At 67.2% G+C, this 12,260-nt stretch overlaps 1 protein-coding gene across 1 annotated transcript in view; it reads right to left on the reverse strand.

Annotated features, from left to right (window-relative positions):
• Positions 1-12,260, reverse strand: part of TNXB (tenascin XB) — a 59,048-nt gene that overhangs the window by 31,313 nt on the left and 15,475 nt on the right. Inside the window, 6 exon segments of the mRNA XM_058306514.2 lie at positions 1,978-2,268; positions 3,246-3,614; positions 5,112-5,828; positions 6,568-6,831; positions 7,007-7,163; positions 11,827-11,942. Coding sequence (XP_058162497.1) covers positions 1,978-2,268; positions 3,246-3,614; positions 5,112-5,828; positions 6,568-6,831; positions 7,007-7,163; positions 11,827-11,942 — 1,914 coding nt within the window.

A 12,260-nucleotide genomic window follows, 5' to 3' on the forward strand; every position in this document is an offset into this window, starting at 1 on the left:
CCTCCTCGGGGCGTTGGAGTGGGCAGAGCCGCGCCCAGTGCTCCAGCCTCTCCTCCCAGGAGGCTCTGCCCGCGGGCGAGCCCGGCCTGCCTCCCCAGCCCCACGCTCTCTGCCAGCCCCGCAGGCTCCGCCAGCCCCGCAGGCTCCAATAGCCCCGCTCTCCACCTCCGCCAGCCCTGCTCTCCACCTCCACCAGCCCCACAGGCTCCACCAGCCCTGCGCACCGCCGGCCCCGCTCTCCACCTCCACCAGTCCTGATCTCTCCATCAACCCCGCGCTCCGCCAGCCCCGCTCTCCACCTCCGCCAGCCCCGCACCCCGCCAGCCCCGCAGGCTCCACCAGCCCCGCTCTCCACCTCCGCCAGCCCCGCACCCCGCCAGCCCCGCAGGCTCCACCAGCCCCGCTCTCCACCTCCGCCAGCCCCGCAGGCTCCACCAGCCCCGCTCTCCACCTCCACCAGCCCCGCAGGCTCCGCCAGCCCCGCAGGCTCCACCAGCCCCGCTCTCCACCTCCGCCAGCCCCGCACCCCGCCAGCCCCGCAGGCTCCACCAGTCCCGCTCTCCACCTCCGCCAGCCCCGCTCTCCACCTCCGCCAGCCCCGCACCCCGCCAGCCCCGCAGGCTCCAATAGCCCCGCTCTCCACCTCCGCCAGCCCTGTTCTCCACCTCCACCAGCCCCACAGGCTCCACCAGCCCCGCGCACCGCTGGCCCTGCTCTCCACCTCCACCAGCCCTGATCTCTCCATCAACCCCGCGCTCCGCCAGCCCCGCTCTCCACCTCCACCAGCCCTGCTCTCCACCTCCGCCAGCCCCACGCGCTCCGCCAGCCCCGCAGGCTCCGCCAGCCCCGCACTCCACTAGCCCCACAGGCTCCACCAGCCCCGCGCTCTCCGCCAGCCCCGCACTCCACCTGCCGCCGGCCGCATCTCAGCCCTCCCCTCTGCCCGCTGCTCCCAGCCTGGGGTCCGGGACGCCTGCACCCCCACCACCTCCCGACGGCTGCCTGCCGCTGGGCCTCCGGACCCCGCCGCCACCGAGGCCGCTCCCACGGGCCGGTGGAGACCTCATCACCGCCAAGGCCTGGGGTCAGCCGGAGCCCTCCAAGTGCTTTTTCGGAATCTGGCCAAGCCCTCTTTCCTGCGGCAGGGACGCCCTCCTCCCTGGTTCTCCCCTCACCCCAGCCACCCCCAGGCGGCCCTGCAGGCGCCTTTTCCTCTGCCCGAGCCCTGAGTCTCAGTGGTCCCCCAGGGCTGCCATTGCCCCGACACCCTCAGCCTGGGCCCCGTCTCCACCCCATTGCCCATCCACACTGGTGACCCCCACGCCCTGCGCTCCAGACCCTCGAGGGCGGCGGGGCCCCACACTCCCACCCCTCTCCACTTGGGGGACTTCTCCCTCTGTGCCTCGGCTTTCCTCACCTCTAAGTGGGGGTGTCTCGAGGCCGCGGTAAGGACGAGGCGTGACGACACGCTTAGATTATTTTGAATGCTCTGGACAGCAAGCGCTCAAAAGGCGTTTCTCTAAGCTCGCGCGGGCCCCTCCCCGAGCCTCAGGAAACCCGGGGGCTGCCCGCGCCCAGGCCCCCGCCATCTCCGCCGGGCCACTCTTGTCTCCCCCAGCTCTTAGCTCGCCCCTCCCGCCTGCCCACAGCAGCCGCCGCGTTGCGTGTAAACATCTAGCCGCATCAGGACCCACTGGAAACCCGCAGAGGCCCTTAAGGCCCAGGCCCAGCCCCCCGCCCCCCGCGCCCTGCCCCACCCAGAGGAAAGAGCGCCCTGCCTGGCTGCGCACAGCGCCCTCCGCCGGGCCTCCTCCACCTCTGCCTGCCCCACCACTGCTTTCCCTTCAGGATTGGCTGCAGAGCCCACCTCCTCCAGGAAGCCTTCCCGGAGTCCCAAAGCGGGTGTCCAAAGCCCTGGAAAGACTTCCCTCGGGACAGCGCGAGGACAAGGGCGGGGCGGTGACTGCGCTCACTCACGGGTCTTGGCTTCGGCGACCAGGGGACCGTGGCGCTTCTTCCCGACGAGCCCGTACAGGACGAACTTGTACTTGCGGCCGGGCTCCAGGGAGGTGACGGGGGCCGCGCGCTGGGGCCCCTCCACGGGCACCACCTGGGGCCTGTCTCTGTCCTTGTACTGGACCACGAAGGAGTCGAACTCGCCCTCGGGGACCGTCCACTGCAGCCACAGCGAGTCGGGCGTCACGTCCGTCACCGTCAGCTCCCCCAGGCGTGGCGGGGCCGGGGGCTTCCCAGGCTCCTCGTCCCTGTCTGGGGGGTGAGGGGCGAGAGTGAAGTTGGGGGGATGCCACCATCCCTTGTTGCCCCCTCCCTCCTCGGCCGTCCCGCTCGCTCCGTTCCCACAGGTGCACGGCCGCCCCCGGCCCTCGGCGCCTGCCCTCCGGCTCCGCTCCTGGGCGGGCTTTGACCCTGCCCTCGGCAGCCACCCCACCCCTCAGGAGAGGTCTGGGTGTCTCTCTCCACACCAGTATTCCTGAGGGAGTTTCAGTTCCTCCAAGAGGCTGCCCGACAGTTTCAAGCCTCCCCGCTGCCGCTTCAGAGCGGTCTCGAGGCGCCTCGGTCCCCCTGGCTGCCCTCTCCCCCAGGGGTGAGCCTGGCCTGGAGCTGGGGCAAGAGTCAGCCACCCCGAACTCTGTAGAGCGGGACCAGGGCGTGCCAGAGCCAGGCACCCCAGACGCTGGCCTTCGTGGCCAGTGACACCCAAGCCCATTCACCTCTGAAGCGGGCCACCGTCCCTGCCCCAAGCCTCCATCCCCAGCAGAAACCGGCTGCCGGCACCAAGAGGTGCTGTCCACTGCAGCCCAGCTCTGGGGGTCGGGCCGCAGCCCCGTCCTGGCCTGCCCGGTGTGGGGGCCAGGGGCCGTTGGGAAGAGATGGCGAGGAGGGAGCTGGGTATCAGTGTCCTCAGGACCAGAGGCCTTCCCACAGCACCCTAAGGTCCACCGAGGCAGGCAGGGTGGGGCCAAGGAGTGACCAGGAAGTGGGGGCGGAAAGCTTCAGCAGGAGCAGGGACCTGCAGCCCCCTCCTCCTCCCTATTTCTCCCCCCGCTACCCCCTGCCCCGCCTGCTCTGTCACTGCGCCAAGACCCCCTCCAGCCCTCCCCGCTCTGCGCCCCCTTTCCTCTCCCGTTCTTCCTAATAGCAGCCCGGCCCCTCGGCTCCCCCCCCACCCGAGGCCCCAGCCCCTCCCCCACCCGGGCCGTGGTCCAGCGGAGGCCAGGATGTACCCATGATGCCTTGGTAGACGAGGGGAGCAGAGGGCGTGCCCCTAGGAGGAACCCCGTGAAGCGACAGCTCGTAGGGGGATCCGGGAGGGGGTGGGGGCACCAGGGCCTGGCGGACGTGCCCCGGCAGCAGCTCCTCGTGGTCCCCCGGCCCCTCGGGCACCCGCAGGTGCAGCCGGAAGTGGGCAAAGGTGTCGGGCTGGGCGGTCCAGGTCACGCGGAGGCGCCCAGTCTCGTCTCTGCCCAGCACCCTCAGCTCTCCCAGCTCCTGGGGGCGCTGCTGCAGGAGGGGGGCTCGGGCCCCTTGGGTCGTCGAGGGGCCTGAGGGAGGAGGCTCGTCGGTGGCCCCCAGGAGACCCGAGGGGGAGGAGCCTGGGGAGGGGCAGAGCGAGAAAAACAGGAGAGACGGGCGTGAGAGCCAGGAGGGACGCTGTCCCCGGGGGTCTGCGCGGGCCGCCGAGAGCCTCGGGAGCCGCCTGCACCCGGGGCCGCCTCCTGCCCGAGCCCTGCCAGCACCCGGGCCACCGCCTGCCCCAGCCCTGCCTGTACCCGGGCCACCGCCTGCCCGAGCCCTGCCTGCACAGGGGCCACCGCCTGCCCCAGCCCTGCCTGCACCCGGGCCACCGCCTGCCCCAGCCCTGCCTGTACCCGGGCCACCGCCTGCCCGAGCCCTGCCTGCACAGGGGCCACCGCCTGCCCCAGCCCTGCCTGCACCCGGGCCACCGCCTGCCCCAGCCCTGCCTGCACAGGGGCCACCGCCTGCCCGAGCCCTGCCTGCACAGGGGCCACCGCCTGCCCGAGCCCTGCCTGCACCCGGGCCACCACCTGCCCCAGCCCTGCCTGCACCTGGGCCGCCGCCTGCACCTGGGCTACCTCCTGCCCAGGCGCCACTTGCACCCGGGGCCACTGCCTGCCAGCCACGCTCTCAAGGGCGCTGCCACCGCGTTCTCGAGCAGACAGTGCGCTCAGGGCAGGCAGGAAACAGCCCGGACCTGCCTCCCCCTGCCCCAGGGCGCCTGCGTCCTCCAGCCCCGGGGTCTTGCGTCCCCTCCCCGCCCACGTCCCTCCCTGCCGGGCGGTGGTCATGGCTTCCATTAGTGCTGCGTGAGCAGCCTGAAAGAGAGGGGGAGAGGTGGTGTTAGGGGGAGGGAAGAGGCCAGCGGAGGGGGCGTGGGAAGGAGGCAGGAGCGGCCGTCCACTCGGTGGCATCTGGGCCTACGGGAAGAAGAGGGCCGCGACCCTCCCGTCCCGCCCGGAGCACCCCTTCCCCGGGCCGAAGGTCGTTCCTGTGGGAGAGACGAGCAAGCGGGAAGCAAGCCAGGCCTGGAGAGCCAGCGCAAGCAGCAGCGGTTTCGCCCCCACAGGCGTGCGGCCCGGTGGTTTCAAGGCCACCCCAAGCATTTCCGATGTGTCCCTCTGAAGTCAAGGCCAAGCGGTGGAAAACGGCAACGCCTGACCGCAGCCCTCCGCCTCCCTCACCGCGGTGAGTCAGAGCCAGGACCCAGTTGTGTTGCCCCCACCCCGCCCCCCAAGCTGCTCCGGTGAATCCTGCAGGGCCCCCAGCCTCCAATGGCCTTCCACTGCTTGGGACCGCACTCCTGGCAGAAGTGCCCCCCACGGAGCCCGGGGAAAGTCGGGGAGCACCAGGCACAGGGTGTCCTCGGTCTCCAGAACCCACGAGCTGACGCGGGGCCCTGTGGGGAGGGGTGCTTTCTAGGGACCCAGGAGGGCTGCTTTGCGTGGGGGGTGCCTGGGGGCCCGGCTGGGTAGGGGCTGACGGCAGAAGGGCTCGGAGGGGCTGGGGGCGGGACTCGGGGGCCTCCGCCAGGGGAGCTGGCAGGGGCGGCGCCCGGCCGGCGCGCACGCTACCTGTGGTGGCGAGGAGCGCGTAGGACTTCGAGGTCTGCCCCGCCCGCACCCCGTGGGCCTCCACGTGGTAGGCGGTGCCGGGCCTCAGGTCGGGAAGTCTGACGGTGCGCGTGCTGCCGGGCACGGCCAGCTCCCCGCGGGGGCCCTCTGCGGGCGGCTGCGGCCACCAGCGCAGCACCACGCGCTCGAACTGCCCGCGGAGCCCGTCGAGGGACACGAGCAGCGCGCCGTCGGCCGAGCTGCCCAGCACCTCGGGCTTGGGGTGGTGGGGCGCCGCCCCCCGGGCGCCGCCTTCGGGCGCGGGGCCGGAGCCGCTCCTGCCGGGATCCCGCCTCCAGGCGCCGGGGTCGGGGCCGGCCGTGGGGCGCGCGCGGCGCGGCGGGGGCGCGGGGGGCGCGGGGGCGCCGGCCGCCTGCCGCCGCTGCAGGTACGCGTGGAGCTGGCGCGCCACGGCCGCGTAGGTCTGGTTGGCCCGCAGCGGGTAGCCGCGCGCCCGCAGCTGGCGCTCCAGGTCGTGCACCGAGCCCCCGAGGCGGCCCAGCTCGGCCGTCAGGTTGCCCCACGCCCGCCGAGGGGGCTGCGGCTGGGGCGGCGCCTCCTCCCCGTCCTGCGCCGCCGCGGGCCGCGGGGGCCGCGAGGGTCGAGGGGCCGGGGCGGGCCGGGGCTGGTGGGGCGCGGCCGGGGGGCGCACCTCCGGGTAACTGTATTGGCCTGGTGCTGCCAGGGACGAAAAAGGGGGAGGGGGAGAGAGCAGGTCAGTGGCAGCCCCGCGCCCCCCGACTCCTCCCCCGTGCCCCCCGCCGGGCCGGAGACCGCTTTCCTCGGCCCCAGCCCCACCTGGAAAGAGAAGGGAGAGAGAGGAGTCAGTGTCCCCGCCCAGCGCCACCCCACCGAGCCCGCCGCTGTTGGTGCTCTAGAAAGAAGAGAAGCCAGCTGGTGGGCCCTGCGTGTGGCGGGAAGAAGGGGGCGGGGTAGAGAATGAGCCCAGCGTGGCAGGCGTCCCCTACAGAGAGAAAGACGGTTGTCGGTTAAGGAACCTTGAAGGTTAGTGGGAAAGTACTGCTGTGAGACCCCAGCCCCGCAGTCCTCACGGCAGCAGGGCTGCCCGTCCCCGCCCTGGCCAGCTCCAGTGCCTGCAAAGCCTGACCACAGGTGGCCAGCGCCAGCCCGCCCCTGCACTTCTACGTTTGCCTGAGACTGTCCCTCATCTGGAAGAGGGCATCTCAAGTGGGCACTGGCTCCTGTCCACCGCTTCCCTCCAGGGGGCAGTCCCACCCCTAGTCTGACCTGCAGCCTTCCTACAGGACTCCAAGCACCTGTTTCCCCGGTGCCCTCGGCACCGAGCAGGGCCCCCGGCAGGTGCTCTGGGGCTGCCACCCCGTCCCCCGAGTCCCTTCGGAGGCGCCCGTGAGCCCTAGAGCTGGGCTCCCAAGGAGGGCACCGCCCCCGGCCGTACCTGTGTTGGCCCTGACGGACGTCGGGTAGCTGACGGCCCGGCCCCGCTCCGCGGTCACGGTCACCACGTACTCCACCCCCGGCATCAGGTCCGTGAGCAGCGTGCCGTCGGCCGTGGGCGGCACCTCCAGCCGCACCCTCTGGTTGCCCGCACTGACGAAGGACACCACGAACCGGTCCACCTCGGCCTGGGGGCGCAGCCAGCTGAGTTCCAGCGTGGTCGGCGTCACGGCCACCACGCGGAGGTCCTGCGGGCCATCGATCACTAGGCGGGTTGGGGAGGGGGCGACTCAGGCGGGGGTCCTGCTGTTCGGCCGCCCGCCTTCCTTCTAGGAATCTCGCCCCGGCCCTCCCACTGCCCTGCGGGCAGGCAGGCGGCCAGCTACACCTCTCGTCTCCAGACCCCCCCCCGCCTGGGTCCCGGCAGCCCGGGGTCTCACTGGTGGTGATGGTCTTGGAGGCCGGAGGCCCCCAGCTGGTCCCTCGAAGGGCTCGGACCGAGACCTGGTACTCCTGGCCCGGGGCCAGTCCTCTCTGGTCATAGGCCGAGGCGGAGCTGGGCACCCGCGCTGTGAACGGGGGGCTCGCCCCCTCCATCTGCAACAGAAACGGCACCGGGTCGGGTGGGTGCTGGGTCTCCCACCCCTGCTGCACGACTCCCCCTTATCGCGTGTCTCCAGTTCCAAGCAGGGTCAGCGCGGGCCTCTGCAGAACTCAACGCCATCCGCGCTGGGGGGTGGCAATGCCAGCGGGCACGCCCAGGGCACTTCCCCCAGGCCAGGGGCTGCGCAACAGTTCCCACCTAGAAACTCCACCCTCACAACCACCGAGGAGGTGGGTCCCATTATTCCCAGTTCACGGATGCGGAAACGGAGGCACAGAGAGGCTAAGTATCTTGTCCGAGGTCACCAGCACCAGGACAATGAAAGGGACTCAACCCAGGCGGTGTGACCTCAGAGCCTCCGGTCTCAGGGACCCCCTTTTAAACCAGTTCATCAGTCCTCGCCAGAACTCCACCCAACGGGCATCGGGGAGCTCCGTCTGGCTTTCCCCGGGTCCAAGGAGGTTTGTCTTAAGCTCGCTCCCGTTGTGATAGACTAAGAGGCTCAGCAGCCCCTGCTGCGCTCACTTCCTCCCTAAAAGCGCCTGCCCCGGCTGAGCCTTGCTGCGGACACAGACGCCGCGCGGGCTGACTTGGGCGTGACTCGGGTCGCCACGGCTCCCTTCAGGGACTCGGCTCTTCAGCCGGGTTGTCGCCCCCTCCCCTGCTCAAAGCCCCACACCTATTTTTTCCCCATTTGCTGACTGTGTACCTGGCATCGAGCTGGCCGCGGGGGCCACAAAACTACGAGACACGTTCTCTGGCCTCACGGAGCTCTTCACTAACTAAACGTATGGGCACGCCTTACGTTTTAGCACCGTGGGTAGTCACTGCCTGGGAGAGGAGAACCCTCTTCCAAGCAGACATTTAAGGCGCGGTGAATATGCGCGGTGACCCCACGGGAACGCAGCAGGGCCCCGGCTTCAGGCAGGGTCTCCTGGGGGGCTGGCCGCTAGGGAGACAGGAGCCACTGGGCATCTGTGAGCATTCTAACAGCTCCGCATTTCGCTGCACTGTCCAGCTGGGACCGGCTACTAAGGACACTTTGTTCTGCTTAGCTATGTTGGCCGAGGAGAACTGGAAACTCCGAAAGGTACTCTCCTAAACCAAGAGAATTGTGGGGAAAATCAACATGGTAAATACCAAAGTATAAAACCAGATGAGAAAGCCACGTCGAGATTTCTGGGTTGAGGAGGAAATCAAGTTTCGTCCCAGTTTTCTTGGCTGAGGATTTTTGCTGGGCACGCAGGGTCCCCAGGCCTCTCCCAGCACACTGCCCGGGGGCACCCCAGCCGCGGGAGGCCTTGGGTTGGCCCCAGCTCCAGACCCAGGAGCTCCGCTTCCTTCTGGAACTTGACTGCTCACTCCTCTCTTCCTCGTGCCCTCGCCCCAGCCACTGCACACACACACCCCTTCACTGCTCCCTAACGAGGCCCGGTTCCCTCGCAGAGACAAGCCCTCCTCCCTTCAGACCAGCCCCCGTGCCCCTCAGACGCCTTGTGGCCCCTCCCGAGAGCCTACCCCACGTCTCCGGCCCCATGCTCCTGGTGGGAGGTGGGTTTTCTAGCCAGGTGCTGGCAGCTGGCTCTGCCCTCGGTAGGGCCTGGCTGCCTCCCCGTTGTCCTTGGCGACTTTCTTACCATGTTCCCAACATCAGTCTTGTGGCCCCAGCTCAAGGACTCGACCTTGGGTGGCCCTTGGAGCTTACCTCGCCATCTTCTCCCTTTTCAGCCCAGAACCAAGCAAAAACTTTTCCTAGTCTGCAAGGTCTTGTGTCCCAGGGAAAACCTGACAAAAGCCCTAATTTCCAGGCTGCAAAATACATACAGATGGGGAATCCCGGAGCCTCCTCCCTCACTCAGTTTCCCTCCCTTCCCTCACGTTCCCACGGGAGCCAGCACTTAGTGAAATAGCACCGTTCCTTACGCTGGTGATTCTCTGGCTGGCGGTGCCTCAGAAATTACCTAAAAGACCAGTACCAAAACAGATCACCGGTCTCCACCCCCAGCGCCCCTGGTTCAGAGGCTCTGGGGCTGGAGTCAGAGAGCTTGCATTTCTAACAAGCTTCCAAGCGATGCTGAGGCTGCAGATCCGTGGAACACCCACGGTGGTGGCTAATTGCCTGTGTGACACGGTGGGGTTACCGTGTCCGGTGTGGTCAAGCAAGCCTGACTGTTCCTGTGAGCGTATTTCGCAGATGGATTTACACCTTTGGTGAGGGGATGGCAGCTGCAGTCAACGAAGGAGACGGCCCTCATCCACGAGGGGGTCTCCTCACCCCGTCAGGTCAAGGGCTTAAGGTGAAAACTGAGGATCTAGGAAGTCAGAAGGAATTTCGACCTTTTCTTCAGCCACCATGCTTCTCCTGCGGGAATGCAACTTGCCTTCCATCAAAGTTCCCAGCTTGCAGGCTGCCCTACAGAATTCAGATTTGCCAATCGCCGTGGCTGCATGAGCCGATTCCCAGCGAAAGCCTCTTTCGTGGATCTCAATCTATTCATCTCCTGTCGGTTCTTTTCCTCTGAAGAGTATGATTAACATGCACATCCTGAGAACCCTAAGTCAGCATGACAGTGCCACCGTGCAGGGAGACGAGGAACATTTCTCCTCTGCGTTCTGAAAATAATCCCAACAGCTAGGGGCGTCCCTCTACCAGGAAGAGCAGGGTTGGGGCTCTGAGGGAGCAGTGTTTCTGGAAAGGGGGAAGGGAAGACGGTGGTGGCCGGAGGACAGCCAGCCCCTGGGTGTGCGCCGGGCCAAGTGAGATGGACAGCGAGCACGGGTCAAGGCAGAAGGCCCAAGGGCAGGGGGCCAGCCCCAGGGCGTGTGGAACGCGCGGGCCGCGGGCTGCTGGCCCCGGCTGCTGTGGAGCGCAACAGAGGGGTCAGGGACCAATTTTCCAGGAGCGTCTTCCCACCCAGACTTCGAGAGAACCCAGACTGTGCCAGGGGCCCCGACCCTGAGCAGAGCAGATGAGCTGAGAGCACGGCCACGCCTGGCACGGCCCAGCGCTGCCCCCCCAGCCCGGCGGGCGGAGGGGAGCCCCGGGCTGCGGCCCCGGGAAGCTGCACCCCTTGGGAAAACTCAAGGATGGATTCGTGTTAATTCAGAGTAGGAGGCAGCGCTGCCGGGAAGCTCCTCCTAGCTCAAGTGTTTATTTAAATTCTTCTTCCCTTCGGTTTCTTAAGAAAGCCCTTTAAAAGTCTCACCCTCTCAAGATGAGAACTATGTAAACACAGTACACAGGGACGAGAGTGGGAGCAGCACTTCGCAATGTTAACACTGCTCGTCTTAGCCTCAAGCAGTCAAGAATTATTTGTTTTTCTTTTCTTTCGTTGCCAAATTCTTGTCTCGTGATTAAACTGTTCTTATAACAAAATAATGTTTAAACAGAAGGAAAAACCCAGGCTCTCTTGGTTGTACCAGGAAGGAGGGATCCCACCTCTGCCAGAAGAGTGAGGGGAGGGGGCACGGGGCAGGGGCCTGGCCTGCCAAGGAGGCAGGGGTCGGGGGGGGGGGGGTAGGCTGCAACCTCTGAGCCGTCCCTTATGTCCCTAAGTCCTAGGCTTTGGCCCCGGGAGTTATGTACTTTCCCAGAGTCCCGCTGGGCTCCGGAGACAAGGGGTGACGTACCCCCCACGGTATTTGTGGGGAAAACACGAGTTGGATGGTCAAAAGGTCAGATGATCTGGGGCCGGGAAAACAGCCACGTGGAAAAGCCCCATGCGTGTAAGTGGAGGTCCCTGGTGAGAGGCCGCAGGGCTTCGTCCTGAGGGTGTCCCTGAAACGTTCCCGAGCAAGCCGGAGGGAGGCAGAGAAAGGCTGCCTCCTAACGCGCTGCTGGCATGGAGGTGGGAAAACCAGTGCACAGGCGCGAAATGGCTGTGACGATTTCGAGTCTGGGCTTTGAGAGACTTTGGCTGAAACCCAAAAAGATGGCATTTAACGGAGCCCAAACGGGTTTAGGCTTTTTTTTTTTTTAAGTATATGTAATTGTCTTCTTTCCTTCCTTCATTTCTTCCCTCTTTCTCTTTTCCTTGCTTTTCTATATTTTCTAAAGTTTCTACAATGGGTCTATTAAAAACAAACAATGAGCAGAACGACTGACAGTTTGTGTGGCCACAAGTCACATCAGCGCTGGGAAAGTGCCCTCAAATCCAGAGTTAGCCAGGTAACGGGCGGGCCCCTCCCCGCCCCACATTTGGGAGGCACCTGCAGAGAGCAGAAGGCACCCAGGAGGGTGAAGATTTAGGGAACAAAGCCTTAGGAGGAGGGGTGAGGAAGCCAGCGGCTCTGCCTGGAGAGAAGACGCCAGGGCAATGTGAGAGCCGCGTCTTCCAACACCCAGGGGCCTGCGGTGTGGAGGGAGAACGGAGAGGCACTTCCACGGCTGGCGCGCGGGCGCAGGGCGGGTTGGGACTGGACAGCAGAAAGGACCGTCTGGACCACCAGCAAGGGACCGACAGCCTCGGCATCCCGAGCCCCCCCCCCCGTTAGCAGGGGCCTTCCAGGAGCCAGGGCCCGGGTGCCCCCGCCGTGGGGCAGGATGGGGCCCTCCCGGCAGCGTCTGGGTCCAGCCCCTGGGCTCGGCCACCCGGGACCCCCCCAGCCCCGCGGTCCCGCTCACGCAGCCCCTCCTGGAGCTCGGCGCCCTCTCACCGTGGGGGTGAACTGGATTTCATAGGCGTCCACGGGGCCAGGAGCGCGCGTCCACTCCGTACGAACGGTCGTCTCCTCCAGCAGGTGCATCCTCATGCCCTCCACGGCTGGAACCTCTGCCCGGGGGAACAGGGTCAGGGAAGCTGGTCAGCGCAAGGCAGCCCCCAACCCAGCCCTCCATCCCAGCCCCCACCCCAGCCCCGCCCCCCGGGGTCACACCACCAGGGCGCTCCCAGCCCCTGCTCCTCTGGGCGCCAGCGGGGAAGCTGGCAGAGCCTGAGCTGAGGCAGCCTTCACTCCAACTCTGGCACCAGAGGTGCGGGGCCTCCCCCACCCTCCCCGCCTCCCAACTCTAGGAACACGGTCTCCCCAAAGGCAACTGCGGGGGCCTCCTCATCAGAGCTTTGAAGCCTGGCCCTGCTGCCCCTCTCAGC

Source organism: Dasypus novemcinctus, chromosome 11 (genome assembly GCF_030445035.2).
Source record: "Dasypus novemcinctus isolate mDasNov1 chromosome 11, mDasNov1.1.hap2, whole genome shotgun sequence".
NCBI classification, from domain to species: domain Eukaryota; kingdom Metazoa; phylum Chordata; class Mammalia; order Cingulata; family Dasypodidae; genus Dasypus; species Dasypus novemcinctus.